The sequence below is a fragment of the Taurulus bubalis genome, assembly GCF_910589615.1.
Source record: "Taurulus bubalis genome assembly, chromosome: 4".
Classification (NCBI taxonomy): domain Eukaryota; kingdom Metazoa; phylum Chordata; class Actinopteri; order Perciformes; family Cottidae; genus Taurulus; species Taurulus bubalis.
The window spans coordinates 13,588,030-13,609,844 of NC_136592.1; the positions used below are offsets into that span (position 1 = coordinate 13,588,030).

Genomic DNA, 21,815 nt, shown 5'->3' on the forward strand with positions numbered 1-21,815 from the left:
TACATGCTGCTTTTAACATAAGATATTTGATCATTTCTATATGGAAAAGACATACATTAACAGTGTATATAATAGAGACATGTCATGATGTGCTCCGGTATTTGGACTGGATGACATACAGTTGGCTGTGCATCAGTAAGCATTTGTCCAGCAGTTTGGCCTCATCTGGGTAACGCCTCAGACCTCAGCCCTTCTCTTTGGCACGACACACCGCTGAGGCTGGACCCTCGACTGCAGTGGTATTGGACTTCTGTACTATTTTCACACCTGCATATGAGGCCCATTTATTTGACACTGCTGTCCCTACTTGGTCTCGGCTCTCCACCAAAAAGGTTGCACCATTAACGGCTGTATCATTCACATCACTGCTAAATCACAGAATTACATTAAATAAACACAATTACATTAAATAAAGTGTACATCAAGTTTGCCTTCTAGTTTTTTTTTCTCTCTTGTTTGTTCATTTCCTTTGCCCAAGCAAAGGAAAGTGAGTGTACAAGAGGAAAAAGCTCTTGTGTGCTCACTTTGTGATCTCACTAGTGTTCTCTCTGACTCCTTCTCAAGTGATATGACTGTCCAATACCTGAAGGGGTATTAGTCTTAGAGTTTGCGGGGGGCAGTCCTACTTTTACTGGAGGTAGAAGGTATCTCGTTGTCTACCTTACTGAATTCACAGGCTGCTTTCTGTCCTGTACTGACGTCCTTCTTGTCCTGAGGCCTGTGCTGCTTAGCAATCACCTGTGTGAAGGGTTTCACCCTGGCATGAGCCTGTAGGGAGAAGATTTATATTCTTCTTACATTACAAAATTAACTATCACATCCATTTTAAAACAGCTGCATCGAAAACACATTCATCACCATCTTCTGTAATAGGTCAATCTAGCACCATCTAGTGGTCATTGAATATGAAAAGCAATTTGCATGGCAATAAGAACGCACACAGGCAGTTACCGTAAATTAGAAAGCCTGTCTTTGAAATTACAAATAATTTAAATTTAGATAAAAAAATGAAAAACTACAGGGTATGTGAAGTGCGACTGGAAATATTATTACAACTTATTCATTAAAGAACAAATTGAAGTTTAACTAAAAAGGCCTCGTTGTAGGAGGTTCAACAAACCTGTGTGGTGTGTAGAAGTGGTCCCTGAGTTTTAGAGCGGTTTTTTCGCTTGTCCCTCTGAAGGACGCCACCACTCTCTTTAGTCTGATTCCAAGATACAAGGGAAAGATGAGCGAATGATACCTGGATTCTATAAGCATTTATATAGTAGCTAAGTGCTGACCTACAGTGTGGTAGTTTATTTTCAAGAAAGGTTAGTTTCAAACCTGCCACATGAATGATATCTACAAATCAAAAACTGATAAAAGCAGTAACTTTCTATTTTTTTTTTTTGAATAACGGGCAAAAACTTTGGAAAAGGTTTTGCTGTAAGTGCTGAATGATCTACTTAACAGGATCGTTTTATTTAAAAACAAGATAATTACCACATGAGGTAAGCGATGTGTAGGCAGAAGTAACAGTACTTAAATAGATAAGTACAGACTTGACATCTTTGACATATTTGGGAGCCATATTAAGTCCTGAATAAAAAAACATACATAGGCAGCTGAGGTCAAACTGTAGGAATGTGCAAAACCGTCATACCGGCTTGGTGGATGTGGAGGATTTGCAGAAGCTTCTGTCTTCCTCAGCGATGCTCCTGATTTGGCCGTCTGTTTCTGTTGAAGCTGCCCTGGGGAGCGGGGATGGGTCCAGTGTGCCATCACAAGAGGTGAGGGACAAGTCCTCCAGAGTATGTGTTCCTATTGTGGACGATTTTAAATAACATCAACATCAAGTATCAAGTATCATCGTGTATTTGGTTTCTTTCTTTCTCCTCCGTCCCTCCTCTACCTCTCTGTAATATGTAAACATGAGGCCTTTGATAATCATACAGTGGAGAGTACTGAGGAACAACCAGTTACTGGAAGGTAGATTTGACTAATTTGACCTTTTTTGGTAACTTTGTCGTCTCTAATGCTACTGGATATTGTACAGCCATCCCATGTAAGATCATTTTATTTCTGATTGGTTGGTTGTTATCTGGTTCTTAAAGCTATATCTCAGGACATGTCAAACACACAATTGTAGCAGTTTAGCAGGTTAAAAATCAGAACACGTCATGCTACGCTACCAGTTAAGTCTCAGAGTTAAACAGACCACAAACAAACTAATAATAATAATAATAATATCACACAAATTTACTGAAAATTGCTTTGCCTCCACTTTGTCCATTATATTCATACTGCATTCCAGAATATCTTGTTGTATATTATTGCTTGCACAATCATAATTATTTAAGCTACCATGAACTGGATTTAGTTATTATAATTAAGTGAAATCTTAATCATTGTCTTACTCTCTTTCTGTTCCAGGTGGTTGTGCATCATCTCCAGCACATTGGACGGCATAGCAGGCGCATTAGTGTCACCCTGTTGGACAAAGCACCCCATAAGAGCTCCTTGTGTGACTCATTTGGTGAATTTTATGAAAGCAGCTGGAACAATCATTGCCTTACTGTAATCCAGGGGATTTCTAATAGCTGATTAGCGGACATGCGGTAGGCAGGGTCCGCCTTCAGAAGGCAAGTCAAAATATTTTTTGCTGTTGAGACAGACTCAAGCCAATCGGTGAGCTTGTCAGTAACAATCTCAACAGTAAAACTGCATTGCAACATCCTGGATTACATTCCTTCACTCAATATCACAAACAATTTCTCTTTTTTTGCAGGATTACATTTATAATAATGTATTATTAATGTCACCTGCATCACTGACTGTGGCCCAGATGGGTTCAGTAAATTTGACATCGTTGTTCATAATCTCCTCAAGTAGGTTTGTCTCTGTTTTGGACACAAACGGATACTTCCCACACAGCCTATAAGGACACACAGCTCAGACACATGTATTCACAGTATGTATCTATCTATATATATATATATATATATATATATATATATCTATATATATATCTATATATATATATAGATATATATATCTATATCTATATATATATAGATATATATATATCTATAGATATATAGATATATAGATATATATCTATATATATAGATATAGATATATCTATATATATAGATATATATCTATATCTATATCTATATATATAGATATATATCTATATATATATATAGATATAGATCTATATATATATATATATATATATATATATATATATATATATATATATATATATATATATATACACACACACACACACATATATATATAGTTTTTGTGTGTCTACTTACAAAATGTACATAACGACTCCTATGCTCCACACATCACACCACTGGCTGTAACCACGGCCACTCATTATTTCAGGTGCTGAAATTCACATGTATACACAAATGTTTGCCATTTTGTTGTCTGAGATATGAAAATAAGGAGACTAAAAACTACTAGTTAAAACAGTTTGTGACCACTATTTTGACTACCATATTATTAGAACCATGTTTACCAGCACACTAACAAGGACACCCTCGCACACCACAAGCACAGGACGTGATAGGGAAGTAATGCCGTAGCTGGTGGCAGTAATGAGCAGCAAAAAGTAGCAACGCGCCCATAAAAGTGGAAGAGAAGAAGTAAACTGCATGCCAGAACAATGCAGGTTTCACAGAGTTAAAAAAATGTTTGCAGGTGGGTCGTGATTTAGATAACGCAAAGTAAAAATGTTCAGAGTTAGTGTTTTTACAACCAACACATTGAGTGTATCCTTGAGGTCTAACCAACATGTTGAATGCTTTTCTACTGAAACATTCACAAAGCCTTTACTTTGAAACCTGTTGTGCTTATAACCATATTAATTGCCAATCAGTCTTCTGTACCAGTTACGGCAGAGACACTTTCTAACGCAACGGGTAGTATGTCAAACGATGTAGCTCCACTTCGGTCGCAGTAAGCTTGTAGTTAACGTTGTAAGCACCTAGATTAAAGCAACAAAAACTCTGCTTGGTTTAGGACAAGATTGTGGTTTTAAAATTACTATGTGTGGAAAACAAGTAAAACTTAACATTGTGATTAACAAGTGAAACTTAACATTGTGATTACAAAGACACCTTCACATTGTCGTTTTTGTTTCCGTTATTCTACGTCATGATAATATAAATCCTTATATTCGGCAGATATTCTCCATTACTCTTCATGTCTATTAAAGTTCAGGTTAGCGAGGTCAGTATAACACAGCTATGCAGCTGGAGTTGGTTGTGTCTATGAAATGTCCAGTTCTCAAGGGAAGTTAGTCACACGCCTGCACACTTCAACACCCACTACTGTTTATCAGTATATTGACATTATGGAAGCAGACTGGTCGTTGCACATTCCAGTCTTGTGAGAAAAGATGAGAACACTGGATTTTCCTCCTCTTGACAGGATAGAGCGAATCAGATGTTAGGACGAGGCGAGACGAACCTGTGACGATAACCTGTGTAAGAAAAGGCCCAACTTCCGTTTGTGGGGCAGTTGTTCTTTGCCCAACCTGCGTGTTGGCTGTACCACTCACTGCTTTTGCAATTGCAGCGCCTATTACTTTGCTTGTGATCATTTAGTAAATAAATTTAGAGAACGAGAGAAGTTGTTGAACTGAGTTCTTCTGGAGGCTACACCAGGCATCCAATAATTGACACAATAATTGACAATAATTTCAGTCATCACCCTCCCTGAGCACTTGCTCTGAGCATCTTATATTGACGAGAATGGGTTTAAATTGTAGTCTTAAACAGACGCTAAAGGGTGCCTTCTGCTGTATCAGAGTGAAAGTATTTGATGCCCTGGTGACAGTGGGTTGGTTTGGTTTGTCTGTCTGTGGACCGATTTAGTCACTGCGATAGTGTCAGACCTGAAACCTTACAGGTGTATATTTGAGATTTTAATGAAGGTCGAGTTCAAAGATGGGTGTGGTTAGAGCAAGGGCACCGAGAGTACGGGGGTTGGAAGTGGGGCCATTGGTCCCACCTCCAATTCATGCCCCATGCCCTTTCTGGCATTGCGGCTGATTCCTGCCTTTTCATGTACAATATGAATTGTTTTGGCACTTTCCATGAAGCCAAGTGATGTCATATTTATAGTACACTCTTCAATCGGCAGTAATGTGGGCTTGCTAATAGAGCACAAGGTGCACATAAAACAGGGACCTGCTCAAAAAAAAATATCTCTCCATATTGGTAAAAAAAAAAAGGCAGGGTACCTTTAGATAAAAAATATACCTGATACATTCCACATGCAAAAATAGAATTACACTCACTTCTTACAAAACCACTTTGTATGAAAAATGTCCAACTTTGGCACCCCTCAGTGTTGGAACTTTAGTTTATAAATTTAGAATATTGCTACACCACTAATTCAAACTTAGAGCTCTGTCCCTGTGTAATACTCGCATGTTGAAGGAGATATAAGTGTCATACCCATATAGATAAGAGTCCCACAGGTGTCCGTCATTATGTTCTCAAACCCTACACCACTTGTCTTCACCGATAATCCAAAGTCTGTCACCTAGGTAAAGAAAAGCACTTAAGAAAAAGGTGATACAAATAAACATGATTTAGATGTGCTGACAGAACTCATATTCAATTCTCTGTTAAAAGGTGCTTTTGTCAGGAAAACAAGGCTGCATCTTGAGCATCCTTGACGATTGACAGGAATAGCAACATAGCTGTTAAAGCTGTACAAGACCACATATTTGCGAAGAGATATCACATTATTACAAAAGCCAAAAAAATCCAGGAGAGAAGACTAACAGATGTACAATTTACGGAATTCATGGTGTGCCACCACAACATGGACAGTATGTTAGTGGTCGTGTATGTTTGTGTGAGACAAAGAGAAAAACAGAGACATGAATGTGTATACTGTGGTCGAGCCTTGTTTTAGCTTGGCAACCAGGAATCTGCTTTGACTTGCTCATTGGCAGTGCACACAACACACTGTGCTCAGCTGGTAAAGATACAGTTGAGTCTCATTGTAAAGGTATACTAAAAAGGGAGACCAGAGGGAGTCGGTCATAACGAGGTACTATTTAAAGCCAGAGGAGGTAGTTGGCGAATAAATAGTGTCCATCAGAGGTTGATACTCAGTCCGAAAGAGAATGGATAAGAAGGAGTCAGAGAAAGTTTCACAGTTTGAGTCAGCATCTCACCTTGATATTAATTCTGCCATTATCATCCTCATCGAGAGCATTCTTCAAAAGAATGTTCTCGAGTTTCAAGTCCCGATGCACTATGTCTGTAAAATGGGAGGAGGAAAGGTTTTACAAAGACAATGGGCTTGAATACAGTTTTAACATGGATATATGTGGAAAATTAGTTGTCGTTATCGATATTCATATCAACATTCTTAGAAAGGATCAAAGGGGGTTGCTAACAGCAATGAAACCACTGAGAAGTATCACACAACTCTGCAGCTTTTCACTGTCCCTGTGTTGCTGATTTGATCAATTAAATACCAAAAAGATTCATAGGTATATCATCAATGACAATCATAGCTCTGAAGAAAAAATAAATAAAGTCTGTGATCAGAGGGCAATATGATTTGCTAATGTCAGTCATCAAAATATACAATGTGTTGCACACATGGACACAGTGATCAGTTCACCTTGCTTACAGTCGGCCAGGCTGAACGGCCTCGTTAACAAAACTTGGTGGAGTGAGAGAAGGCAGGAGGAAAAATACAATTTGCCCTGGGCAGTGCTTTTCACTGCACTGTTTGAAGCAACCAATTATAAAACGCAACAGTGTTGATGGGGTGTGAAAGGTATGTTAGACCAACTGGTGTGCACAAAACAAACACCTGAAAATGTTCTCTTTTTTACCCCTCATCCATTTAAGTTATGTTTTGTTCAATGTTTTTTCGACTGCTTGCTGACAGCTAAACTCTCAATTTCATTTTCAGACATGTCTGTATTTAATAAAGTATATATATATAATGTTACCATAACCCATTCTAAAAATAGTTCTGCATTTATTTTGGTTATTTAATAAAATACTGTTTACCAACTATAACATCATATTTGGTGTATTAATCTTCCCTCACTCACTGAAATCATAAATAATTGGATTTGCAGTGTAGTTACAAAATGCACCATGTTGTCCCCGGGATGTCTTAGCATTAAAGCTCAAATCCCGGCCGAGCCAAAGTAAAGCTCCAAAAACTAACAGTAAGATTTGATCTGATCTGAGAAAATACTACAAAATGAAGCTTCACGATAGTTCATTTGACACAAGGGTTTTGGCTACCAAGTTTAAACCAGCTCTTTCTCAATAGTATTATTAGTTTCCATAGAGGTGAGGGAAACCAGCACAGAGGGACTTTCCATGTAAAAACACACCTATTAAACAGTATTGCTCGCTGGCTTGTTATAAATTAGTCATTCGCCTCAGGTAACGATGCCTCAATGCCAGGCAATGTCCTAAATTACCACTAACCACAGATTTTTATAAAAAGAAGGGGAATTAGCATTTTGAAATAATTATAATAACATTTCTATAATGACAGAAAACCATAATAGCAAGATGTTGGGATCTGGGAGGAGCGGGTTTGGTTCTTAGCAAGTATGACAATTAAATTATTGATATGAATAAAAGTATTACTCCTTGGACAGACAGTCCATGAACCAGTGGGTTGATCATGTCTAATAGTGTTTTTTTTAAAAGGTCTATGTACCCAGAGTTTGGAAATTCATGAGAGCATTGTAGCAAGAGTAGCTTTCTATGTGCTATCACTCCTATTTCCTCCCATCATCATTACAATTCCTCCATGTCCTTTTTACACATAGAGCTATAGAGCCAGGGATCAAACTGTTGATCTTCCAGTGAGCAGACAACCCACTCTACCTCCTGATATACAGCCACATGAATATGAAGCAACTCAACAACAGCATTGTTGAGTTTCATGTCTGTTGTAACAGTAACCACACACAGGATTTGTGGCACCTGCAAACACCCCGATCAGTGATTTCAGGGAGTAGCAAGGAGCCAGGAGCAAGGTGAGGACTTCAATCATCGAAGGTCATCAAAAACTTGATCTTCAGCTTGTGATAAAAGATGATTCATAACACTATCAAAATGTCCATCTGTAGAATGACATTACCTCTTTTGTGAAGGTAGACAACGGCGTCAGCTAAGCTACAGATGATATGCCTTGTCTCGTCCTCTGTAAGGAACTTTTTCCGCTGCAACAGCTGCTTCAGTTCACCTCCAACGCACAGCTCAGTAACCAAATAAGTTCTCTAGCAACAAACAGAGAAAATGCATCTGAACATATACTCAATTTGGGTGCTTATAAATAATATTCATGCAGACACAGTAATAGATTATGATATGTTATATAATATATGTTGCGACATGCATTACACGTAACCCACCTTCTCAATTAGGCTTACTTTGAGTTGTTAGTGAAAGGTTAGCATTGCTCACCGTAGCCGTGTGATACACTTCCTGGAGATGTATTATATGAGCATGATTCACTTGTTTGAGAATGTTTATTTCCTGGTCCACCATCTCGACTTTCGAATTTCCTGCCTGAAGTGACAGAAAGTGAAATCACAACTGATGGAGTTTCAGTCTGGTTGTGGCCATTTGTTTCTCTCAAAACATTAAACTCTCTTATTAGTGCAACTTTTTAATCACAGTAAAAAAAACAGGCCTCGCGGAGGGATGTCAAATGCACTCACCTCTGGTCTGGAAACCTCCTTAATAGCCCATTTTGTCTGTGTCGCAATATGGGTAGCTTCATAAACAACTCCATAGCCACCTTGACCCAATTTCCTTCCAAATGTATAGATTTTCTATGGGGAAAAGGAAGAGAACATTAATACATGTGTAATATACACCTGTTCACTGTCAGTCAGAGACAGGAGAGGATGTCTCTTGTGTTTCAGAATTTAGGATAATTTCTCTGTTTTGGATTACAAAAACATTATGTCTTAAATCAAGACCTGAATTCCAAAGTACATCGTAATTTCAAGCTCTTTGAAAAAAAAACAGAACATTTTCAGGTATCTGGGGGTGGAGAATATAGTATTTCTAATCAAGTTACAAATGATTAAGTTGCTGCTGCAGTTCGTTCAATCTCAGGTCTAATTAACTTGATCATTATCTGTGTGCATGCAAGGCTGAGCACTGGCTGCTTTAGAATTTGGCAAAGGGAGCAGTAAAATTCCCCAAAGAAGGGGGGCTACACAGCCGCAAAGTGAAGTTTGATCCTCTTCTGGTGCAGATAAGAGCGTACCATAGAGGTCACCAGTGAGCCTGTGCGACTTTTTAGTGGTGGCCCCCTAGCACAACACCGGACTGCAGTGGAATCATGTAAAGAAGCTCGCCTACCCTCAGGTCAGCATCATTTTCCAGGCGTATTAAAGGCACATTCCTCTCCATTGTGTGCCTGCTGGTTTGCACGGACACCCTGTTAATGCCTAATCCTCTAACAAAGACGTGTGTCATCTAGAGATGGAAGAAGAGGGCAGTTATTATCTCTCTGGAATGTCTGGTCAATTTCTGTCCATCAAAAAACATCAAGAAGTTGTGTTCAAATAATCCATATTTATTTGACAACTCAATTAGTTATTCTAATAGAAACATATGTCCATGCATGCAGTCATGGAGAGGGATTACTTCAAATCTAGTGATTATTAAAGACCAAAACACATTTGTGAATATTGTTGTGGTGCCCCAAATATGAATATCATTTTATATGAATTATTGATTAACAGTTATAATTACACTGTTGTTTCCAATTTGTCAGCATTACCTCAAATATATTATTAGTATTATAGTATTGAAGACATTGTTTTAAAAATAGCTCATGAAGTTAATTCAAGAAATCTAAACTTCAAGAACAAGTGTACAGAATCCCTGAATCTTTACTTACCCTAGTCTAACCCTAGTCTCAGTCCAAGCTTATATTAACTTTAAGCACAATTTACCCAGCTTGAGAAACAGTCTCTAAAGCCAAATTAAATGTAAAGCAATTATCAAGTGATGACTGGGAGCTATGAAGTGGATCCACCACATGCACAGCAATTAATTATTAACAAGGAAGCGGTGTCTTTAACCTCTTCACTCTGATGCATTATTTTAGCCCTGACAGGGCTCTCATAACAGGCCTGTCTCTCCCATTATCTCCTGTCTATTTTCCAATCAAAACGATTGTGACAGCCTCTGGAAATTCCAATCACCTCAATCAAAGCTCATTTGTGGAAAACAGAGGCATATAATGATGAGTGTATCACTGGGGATTTGAATTGACTGGAGGAGGGTCCTGCGCACCTCAGGTGCCTCCAAGACAGAGGTGTCTGGTCCTTAGCCCCAGTTCCAAGATGCAAAGGAAATTGGATATCAGGGTCAGGTCAGGGTAAGAAGTCTGATCTTGAAAAGGGTCACGAACACACACAGGTTTTGAATTGCTTTAAGCTTGAGGTTGTCTATTTGCAATTCCTGGGCCTGTGTTTCTAACTCTACAGATCAAACTATAGATCAAAACACAACATATATTACCCTATGTTACTTGTTTTTTTTTAACTTAAAGACTTAAAATGTTTACACTGCAGCTTACACCCAAATACAAACACTAAGAGAGGACTTCAAGGGCTGGGGGAAAAAAACTAACCCAGCAAAGATCAGACTTGGCGTCCAAACGCACCCATGAATTATTGCATTTGAACCCTGATCAACACTGATACACGTACCTATGCTACTACTGTCAAGTTAAAACATTGTAAATGCAACTGAGAAAAGCTACCAGATATTGTTTTCCCCCATTAGTAAGGAGCTTCACCAAGACGACGAACTGTAACAGGCATGAGGTTCCAGCTACTCCTTCCAAATCGCAGCAATCTCAGTGAAGCTGACCCAAACACTCAAGAAATTGCTAATGTAGTGACAAGGACAAGATCCTTTGCCAGCTTGCAACTTGGCCAATTGTGTTTGTTGTATGACCAAGTTGCTGGAAATAAAATCGCTCAGCAGTGCCTGGTAAGAATTGTGCCCCTGTGCCACCTGTTATAAAATTATTATGATTATTATTATTATGATTATTATTATTATTATTAATAATTATTAAAATATCTTCCATTAAGCCTAAATGATCGTACCAGGCACCTGGTACATCACTAACATGACATTTCAAAAACATCCTTGAAAGACCAATTCTAGATGGCTTATTTTCCTTTTTGTTCACTTGATTAAGTTACAGTATTCTGTGCATAGATCTTTTTTTCCCTCCCATGAGGGATTGAACCAAGAATGAAAACATAGTTATTAACTATGTCAAGTAATGATTAAATAATAGTAGACAGCACAACTTAATGTCAAAACATAATGGTCTTTGTTCACACACAGACACACTGAAAGATAAGTAAACATCAGAACACAGCCCAACCCAACCCAAAGGAAACAAAGGCTGTGGTCCACCTTTTACATTGAGTTTGCCTCATCTCCAGTTTCAACAGGAAGTAATTAGAGCCGGCGGTTCATCACAAGTCAAGCCCATACTTGCCTCATCTCTCCATCATTCTGTCAGACAGCAATTTGTGTTTATTTACACGACTGAGTACTGAGTGAACAAATATACGTAGTGCCTAATGACTGGGAGTGCAGGGGATACTGTCTAGGAACTTAGTGCACAAAATCAATGTCACTTTGGAACAAAGAGAGCATGGACATACAATGGATGACTCTGATCTTGTGTAACTTTTCTTCCCTTAAACCTGCTGGTCTTTTATTAACTCAATGTAATATGTATTTACTCTTTCTCCCACCCTGAATGTCAATAAGACTTATATTGGGAGTGTTCTTTTCATCAAGCACTATAAGACTGTTGAACACAACTAACACAATCCTGACAATGTCGTACAGCAATACAGTAATACTGCTGCTCATCAACCAGCTTTAAGGGCTGTCGAAGGGGTATCTATCCGTAGCACATCACAAGTGATGCTGATGATACTGAAAGTATTTGTTGATTTATCAATAAGTTAATTGACATACACTAAATCAATGATTTCCTTTTTCTGTAGGTCAAAACATCTTGTTTCATAAACATATTTTCCCATCTGCAATAAGGTCACTGAAATCTTTGTGACATGTGCTTAAATATCCACCTTTTTCTGCCAATCCAGTAACACTGTAATTATTGTGTGGTATGTCTGTCAATATAATGTCTGCCTATGTGCAATGCTTGATAAACTTTGTACCAAAAACTGATTCCACTGACTTTAGTCATGTGCTCATTTGAGTGAAGTGACTGTTAATAAATTGTTCCAGTCATTTATTAACAATAAAAAAAAAAGGATATTTTACTGTTTGGCAACAACAACAGTCCAGTGAATCCAAATTGTACAAACAAGATCGAAACAAGAAAATTATAGACATGTATTACTTTTTTTTCCTGAAACTTTAGATATTAAACGTTTGATTGGTTAATCATAAAAAGAATCGATGCAATAATCAATGATGGCAATAAGCATTATTTGTAGCCCTAATGCCATTTATAAGTGTCATTTGCCAGTCGAATTACTGATATAACAATAGATACAAAAAACAGCACTGGTGTGTCCCAGAAAGAAATGCCATATAGTATGCTGCTGAAACCACAGTGTCAAAACGGTTACCACTTTCAGTCTCAACCAGACTATCAAGATAATGCAAATTTCAATTATTGTACAGCGCCTTTGATTTCTTTAATGGAATAAATAGCAGAATAAATTAGGCTTAAGCAGCTTCTAATGATGGTGCCTCAGGCTATAACAAGCAGCCGCTAAAATGTAGCCTGAAAATCAAACAAAAACAGAATCTTACTTACTGCAATTAAAATGTACACTGCTATCCGTTTTGCTTGAGCCCAAATATTACATTTTTCTCATGTGAAACTTAATCATTTATTGACAGCTTGGCTTTGATGACAAATGATAAACTTCACAGTCCTAATGAAGCGTGGAATTACATTACCTGATGAGGCAAGAAATTGCATGTTTAGAATGCAAATATAGAGCCCATCTACTTCCCTAAATTATGAGGTTACTCATAATATTATGCAGAGAGATTATCAAGGCTTGTGGTCTAAATGTAATATACCAAGAACCTTTCAACCTTAAGCCATTAAAGCATACACCACTTACTAAAGAGCTGTGAACAAAATATAATAGACAGCGGATGGACTACAGGGCGACCAAAAAAAAGAGGTTCTTTAAATTGCTATTCCTACACTCAACAAACAAGTAATGCATGTTGCTGCTGCAAGAAGCCCCTCTGTCTCCAAGTCTACTGGAAAGAAAACATGCTTTGCCAAAAGGGAGTAAAAGATCAAATTCTGCCATTTGCTCAGAGCACTCCACATGTTGCTCGGAGATAAGGGCCAACAAATTCAAATTTCCTCATTGGTTTAATCCTGGTTAAAGCTAATCTCTGCCCTTGCTGGGCTCAGCCTTGGGAAGCTATGAGGGCAGACATCTAGAGAAATGTAGGCCAGAGCAAAAACAAGAAGAAATCAAATTCACTTCAATGACAACCCGGAGAGAACTCCTTCATATCAGAACACACAGATGTTACACCTTCACTCATAAACCAGTCATTGTCAATGTCCACCGATGGTCTTACTTCACTAAAAACGTGCTTTAACCAGCTAGCAAGGACAACATGCAGGGCAACATACTCTTTACGACCAAATAATAATGAAGCTTTAACTGACTCAAGAAATCTAAGTTAGTACTTTTTAAATCGTGGTAACTATTAACGTTACTCATATACAAATGCTTGAAGCGTTTAAACATACTGACATGATCAACATTGACTGGTTCTGCTACCCTAGCAGGAACTTCGTATTAATACTTAATAACTAATCTGGTTAGTTATCCTAACTTTGTATGATTTAGAAATACTGATTTAAAACTGATTTAACCAGCGCAAAGCATTTTTGGTTGAAAAAAACAATGTAATACACAGCGCTGTGCCATCAGTGTCTGATTTAACATATAATAGATACAATTCAGTTTAAGAACGTACACTTATATTATTGAATATTTATGAAATAACTATTTTTGAATTTATGTTAATTTAAAATATATATTTTGTAAATCTCAAGTACCCCATGGGGTACTTGTACCCCCATTTGATAACCACTGCTCTAAATGGAGACATCTTTGCAATCAACGTTGATTCACTTCCGGTTAAATACAGAAGAGCCTTTAGCCCCTCTCTCAGGGCTCAGCTGCCCCACGTCACGCTAACGGGGGCACCGCTCCCTAACTAACGGGGTATGAATAGTCAGACATTAACAGAGAGAGGCAATTGGTGTATGGCTACTCTTTCGCGTACCATCTTGTACAGTTAGAACACAATAAGTTCACGGGTGCTCTTCTTCAAACATAATAGAGCAGAAAACTTTACGTCCCCCAATGCACGCGTTGTCATGGCAACGAAACATGAAGTTGCAAAAGCTGACGGGCGAGATCTCCTAAAAATATTAAACACTCGTAACTTTACCTTGGGATCAAAGTGAGAGCTCACGTGAAACTATTGAACGAGGGCTTCTTACCTCTTGAATGAGATCATGTCCGTGCAGCAGGTTGTTCTTCACCAACACGTAAACTTTCTCAGTGAGTGACTACGGAAAGCGAAGAGAGTCAAACGCCCACTAATGTATGAACAGAGCATCTCCTAGTTTAGGGGCTTGCAGCGCCCCTTGTGTCTCGAGCGTGTCGACCAATGTGAAGCTGACCTGACTTTGAGGAGGCGACTTCCACTGAATGTACAACGTGCACACTAACCATAAATTCTCTTTTTTGCGAATGGGGAACCAGTTTCCTCTGTGGTGCCCTGGGTATATGTTGGTCCGTGGTCTCCATCTAGTGGACGGAACTGGAATGTTTCCTTTACAATTAATTTTGGAAAAATTCAACCACAGTTATCTTTTCAGATAAAGATAACATTTGAGAGTCAAAACATTGAAGTATTTAGCGTTTCATCAACGAGGAAGATTACCAGATTGCATCAGGAATTACATGAACATGTATTCCACTGAGTAAGGCCACTATGGGAGCAAACTTAAAGTGAGATAATTTACCAAGACATAGCTACTTTTGTGTGCTTCTGCATCTTGACCACTGAAATGTTCCTAATTAGGACACAAATGTTTACCTTGATGCTGACCTTATTTACAATCATGGTCTAAGATAAATTGATTTATGCACATCCAAGAAAATATAGAATCACATTTTTTGTAACATCAGACCTACTGCACTGTTTATACGTACAACTTAAATGTCTTTGTTAACAATTACTTATCCAAACTCAGAACGGCAGCTACATTTTATTTATTTATTGCTGCTTTAATGTTCTTGATTAACCTACTGAAAACAGTTTAAATTAGTTAGTTCAGCTCTGTTTAGGTTAGAATGTAGCTGTTTGCATGCAATTTAAAGAGATTAGAGGAAGGTGGGCTCTCTCAATCTTAACATGAAATCTTATTAGGGCTGCCTGAATTGTAATCTGTGCATGACATTTAACTGCACCTACAATATTTTAATTAGGTCGACTAGACAAACATCTGCTTTTCAGGAGGTCTGCTGGATACAGCTTTCAGACTTTCTCTACATTAAGACACAAGGCCTGTTGCATACTGTAATTCAGCTACCAACTGCAAAAGTATGTATTTGTGAGACTGCTTCTGATACAACTTCCTGAGAAAGTTGTGAGAAATAACTGCAGCGAAAATAATGTTGCTTCCTGCCAAAATTATTAATAGGAGCAAACCACCTGCCACCTATTTTATATCATCAAACAAAATCAGCAGCAAAAGTGTCCATTGTTTGATTCAATAATTTGTAGGATTTCATTCACTAAGCCTTCCATCCCCCTTGCTGTACTGTATGTCTATGTCCTCACAAATTGTAATATACACTCACCTAAATGATTATTAGGAACACCTGTTCAATTTCTCATTAATGCAATTATCTAATCAACCAATCACATGGCAGTTGCTTCAATGCATTTAGGGGTGTGGTCCTGGTCAAGACAATCTCCTGAACTCCAAACTGAATGTCAGAATGGGAAAGAAAGGTTTTTTATGCAATTTTGAGCGTGGCCTGGTTGTTGGTGCCAGACGGGCCGGTCTGAGTATTTCACAATCTGCTCAGTTACTGGGATTTTCACGCACAACCATTTCTAGGGTTGACAAAGAATGGTGTGAAAAGGGAAAAACATCCAGTATGCGGCAGTCCTGTGGGCGAAAATGCCTTGTTGATGCTAGAGGTCAGAGGAGAATGGGCCGACTGATTCAAGCTGATAGAAGAGCAACTTTGACTGAAATAACCACTCGTTACAACCGAGGTATGCAGCAAAGCATTTGGGAAGCCACAACACGCACAACCTTGAGGCGGATGGGCTACAACAGCAGAAGACCCCACCGGGTACCACTCATCTCCACAAATAGGAAAAATAGGCTACAATTTGCAAGAGCTCACCAAAATTGGACAGTTGAAGACTGGAAAAATATTGCCTGGTCTGATGAGTCTCAATTTCTGTTGAGACATTCAGATGGTAGAGTCAGAATTTGGCGTAAACAGAATGAGAACATGGGTCCATTATGCCTTGTTACCACTGTGCAGGCTGGTGGTGGTGGTGTAATGGTGTGGGGGATGTTTTCTTGGCACACTTTAGGCCCCTTAGTGCCAATTGGGCATCGTTTAAATGCCACGGCCTACCTGAGCATTGTTTCTGACCATGTTCATCCCTTTATGGCCACCATGTACCCATCCTCTGATGGCTACTTCCAGCAGGATAATGCACCATGTCACAAAGCTTGAATCATTTCAAATTGGTTTCTTGAACATGACAATGAGTTCACTGCACTAAAATGGCCCCCACAGTCACCAGATCTCAACCCAATAGAGCATCTTTGGGATGTGGTGGAACGGAAGCTTCGCGGCCTGGATGTGCATCCCACAAATCTCCATCAACTGCAAGATGCTATCCTATCATTATGGGCCAACATTTCTAAAGAATGCTTTCAGCACCTTGTTGAATCAATGCCACGTAGAATTAAGGCAGTTCTGAAGGCGAAAGGGGGTCAAACACAGTATTAGTATGGTGTTCCTAATAATCCTTTAGGTGAGAGTATATTGGTTTCAAAATGTGAGATGTCATTCAATTTCAGTAAAACTGGTATTTTGACATGCAAATGTGTTATGTGTATATCTTTGTTGAGCTAAAGAACATGCCTGGAGTATCCAGACAAAACATATGTTTAGTGAAAGATATTATGACCGATTTCCACCCACAGTCAGACTTCCGCCTTACCAGAGACATTATTGATGGGTTTGTCCATGGACTTGGAGCCACTGTATCGTCTGCGGTCTGCAAGGAACTTAAGGTTCTCCATCACATGACAAATCAGTTTTGTGAAGAAATTAGATCTCAAAGTAGCTCTACGCTACAGACACTTCCTGGAAGTGGCCGCATTAATCCTGAGCCAAGGATCAGCCCCTGGAAAGTCCACCAGTCTGCCATTAAAGATTAAAGCTGAGTTATACAACAACCTGTGAACCAGGTGGTGAAGGGGCCCGAGGCAGATCATATTCATTTTATGCCAAAGTGCAAACTGACCAAACAACAGCATCAGGTCTTAGAAGTTAAAACACTTAAAAATGCTTTCTATGTTGTGTCCAGAACATTTTAGGAGTATCAATATGTGAAGCTGCTGTAGTAATCTACACATAAACCCAACATTGTATCCATAAATCTATTAGCAATAATACTTCACATTTGTATGGCTTTTCCTGCTCTACATTGCTTCCAGAAGTACATCAATCTTTATGGTGAATTAGGATTTAGCAATGTAGTGTCGTGTGTATGATATCCTTAAAATCATGAATATTATTTATTTCATCTTAATCCTCTATTCTTTTTTCGGTTGACTGTCATATCTGTAAAGGGATTAAATATGTGTTATTACATGTTGCTCAATTCTGGCTCATCTGCAGCAGTGTTTATTATTTTAACTCATTCAACTTTATTCGCTTATAAAAGCAGTCCTAAAGTATGTCCTTGATATATACTGCATGTGCTGTGTGTGCTTTGATGAGACATTATATATTGTGTGTTTGCTGTTGAAAAAATTATAATAATTTATAAAAAAGATGTATATGCTGTATATATATATATATATATATATATATATATATATATATATATATATATATATATATATATATATATATATATAAATGGATTATTTACCCAGTTAATTAACTCGGAGGAGCTCTGGGGTTCCACTATTAGTATGAATCCAAAATGAAAATGTCCTCAGTGTGCATGGTTCATATTGATTCTGTTTATCTACAAAGTCAAATTGTACTTCATACAGGGATACTTTTGCTCACACATTCATCTCTGGAATGGGACTCATTAGCTCATCAAAGTAAATCCCTCAGCCCGGCTTCATTCCCAGCAGACTATATGGTCACTCACCCCTTACTACTCTCTTTGATCTGCAACAGGATGCTTGTGGTGTGGAGGAAGGACAGTCGGTCAGTGACAGTGTGCACCACCACAAATCCATCTGGCCGGTTCACATGCTCCCACAAGATACACCTGCTGCCTCCACTCTGACACAGCAAAGGTGGACATGGAGATCAAAAGCATGCAGCACATTGTTTATTAACTGATCGGACTACAGAAGCCATGAAAAGATTTCAACATAAGATGCTTCTTCTGAAACCTACTGCAGAAAGCTGTGAAAAACATGATAAAGCAGCTGCTAAGATAAACAAGGAGGCTGCCAAAAGAGAGTCAATTAGCTGCAGCACAGTATGGTAAAAGAGTTCTAAGATACTTTTATATGAGACTCTGGAGTTTTGCAGCCAATAAAAGGAAAAACCTTGGTGGTAAAGAAAACCATGTGTGACCCCAGTAAACATATTCTACTGTTGTAGTAGTCGCAACATAAACCTTTGAAGACTGAGTGATTACTACAGCTACAGGCTACTATTGTGAAAACCTTAAACCAAAACATAAATCGGTAATGTTTGGTTTATTTTGTATGGTACAGGAGACAATAACAACAATTCATCATGTAAACTAATATCACATATCCTTTTATGACTAAAACATGTTATTTCTGCCTGTGAACATGGATAAAATATAACCAAGTTGAACTGTCTACCACCAATGGACATCCTTCACGGTATAACGAATCCGCAAAGAAAGAAGGATAAATATGTTTGCTATAAAAAGTAGGATATGGTATTAATCAAGTGTTAACCGATGAACATTAATACAAGTGGAGAGTTACACAGTGAATGCAAATGCACAAAGCTCTCTTATGAGCGGCAATGAACCCAGCATGGTGCCAGTTTAGTCAAACTATGGAACAATGATTACTTTAATCACTGTGGTGCATGGTTGCTCTTAGGGGGGAAACAAACCAATTAATTTAGAGCAGAAGTGAAGAAGTTTGAAATTCAAAACCCCTCTGCAAACTGTAATTATATTACAATCATCCAGCCTGCAAGATAAACACTTAGCGATGGTAAAATGTGCACATCACTGATTTCAAACATATGACACAGCCTGAAAACAAGGTTTTGTTGACTCACCTTAGATCAATGAACATAATAAGTGTGAGGACAACAGAACACATTGAAACCCATGAGAGCAGTATATGATGTGTCTTTCAAAAAACTAAAAAAACAGTTGTTTAATGAGTATATATCTGCATTCGGGCAATGGAGGCATTACTCTCCAATTGTAAAAGTAAAGACTAAAAACTAAAACACATTAGTTGAGTGCTTCTTATTTTTCCAACATAACAATGCCCAATAGATTCACACATGATCGTAGAAATGTCATCTCATTTCCTCTCAGCTAAAAGTTGGAAATCTTCCCGTTAGCTTTAGCGGACACATTCATGTTCACTTTGTTTCATGGAAATCTGAATTGGTTATTCAAGTCAATACATGTTGATACATTTTAATTTATCCTAAAAGTGTGGTGATTGGGAGCTACAGTACCCTACAAATATTATACTGCCATTAGCATGTGTCCTGGTTTAACATAAACTCAACGTGTAACATTACACTTATTCTATAATGGGCAGTATATCAGATAAATTAAATAAACACACACTTATACAAAGTTGTCACACTTTCAGATAGTCTAAAATGTACTCTCTACCATGCATAATATACGCACAAAGAGACTGCTGAGCTCACCTGTTGTACCAGCACCCTCCCAGCAGAGCCAACTTGATATAATTCATGATGGTAAAAGTGGAAAATGAGCTGTTAAAATGCTCCCTCCTCTTTTCGCTCTTCTATACTCGCTCTACACACTCAACAAACTGCACAGGCGAGTGTTTGAAAGAGCTGCTTCTCCACCACACGTCCCCTTGAGAGAACTGAAAACATGTAGAGTCTCTGACCCTTCTCCGCCAACAAGCAGGGTGACAAAAGGTTCGACCAACACACAGATGATACAGACAGGTTTCAGGACATACAGTAGGTGTTGAGAATGACAAGCCACATTTTTCCTCACAATTTATGTGTTGTTCAGTGTGCTTCACGTGTGTCATGAGGAAGATGCAGATGCATCTCTTCTGTGTCTCCACAGCTTCATGGACTTTTTACAGTCTAAAAGAGAAAACATATTTAAAATAAGTCTGGTTTTCCTTGTATGAACCTTTAATACATTAATAAATAAAAGATAATATTATATGAAAAGTATTTCTAAACACAACAAATTGATCAAACGTGACTTTTCAAATAGATGTGAGCGATTCATTTGAAGATCCCCTCAAGAAAAAAAGCCACTGCAAAACAAAAAGACTCCCAACTTTGATTGCACAGACTGCTTCACTGGTCAGCTCTGATTGTTATCTCAATACTTGTCTGTCTGCCCTTTTCTTTGGTCATCAAAGGTCACAGCGGTATCACATTATAATCCTGTTTTACTACAAGTTTGCAGAAGGAAAGGTCACGATCCTTACTCGAGAAATAACAAAGCAAGATGCCCCCTGAACATATATTACACCTTTGGCTTATTTTTGTAGCCGTCCTTTAAAAGAGAAACACAGACAAATACATGAAGGAAAGATTAGCAGTGTAATATTTGAAAATATGTCATTTTACCCTAAATAAACAATTAACATTTGAATAGTACATTACAACACTGAACTAATGTCAAACTGCAACTTGGACAGTTTCTGTATTAAGGGGGTCCTCATATTTCAGTTTAGCAGCAATACAACTCAGATTGAAGCTTTCCTTTCTCCAGACATCTAATAAGATACATCCCTTCTTCTATTGTATGACTAAATCTCAAACAGACTGGCAGATACTGAAATCCGGCCGAAAGCAATTTTGTGCCATTAAGAACACTTGTGAACTTTTCCCCTTAAATTTGAGACACAATAACGATATTGTTTTACGTGCAGTGAAACATTTCCCACAAAACCTTTTTGTATGTGATGTGAGACAGGAGACAGCTGTGTATCCTGAGTGAGAAGCCTCAGAGCCCAGCAGTGACGTGACATCATGTCTGCTCTGAAGACAGACTCCTGTGAGCAGCATCTCTCCTTCTCTCATGTATTCCAGAAAATCAAATTCAAACAGCATTTTGAGAGCATCTTGCTTTAACTGGATGTTTAATCAAATCTAAACAGTCACACACAATTCTTTAAACATTTTGAGCTGTATACAGAGGTTTCTAAGGTTGAGAAATTCAGAGCAGATGGAAAACAAGGAGTGGCAAGTGTCAAAAAGAGTGAAGATT

The 21,815-nt window shown here is 38.2% G+C and overlaps 1 protein-coding gene across 1 annotated transcript; it reads right to left on the reverse strand.

Annotated features, from left to right (window-relative positions):
- Positions 1 to 600: 600 nt before the first annotated feature.
- Positions 601 to 18,945, reverse strand: stk33 (serine/threonine kinase 33; the record flags this gene model as incomplete). Its single annotated transcript, XM_079217523.1, has 17 exons — positions 601 to 768; positions 1,121 to 1,204; positions 1,646 to 1,803; positions 2,400 to 2,472; positions 2,559 to 2,644; positions 2,805 to 2,917; positions 3,309 to 3,384; positions 5,463 to 5,550; positions 6,194 to 6,279; positions 8,143 to 8,281; positions 8,469 to 8,573; positions 8,726 to 8,839; positions 9,378 to 9,494; positions 14,584 to 14,652; positions 14,767 to 14,893; positions 18,516 to 18,652; positions 18,925 to 18,945. 17 exons carry the CDS (start codon positions 18,943 to 18,945, stop codon positions 601 to 603), a joined length of 1,761 nt encoding a protein of 586 aa, XP_079073649.1.
- Positions 18,946 to 21,815: the final 2,870 nt, after the last annotated feature.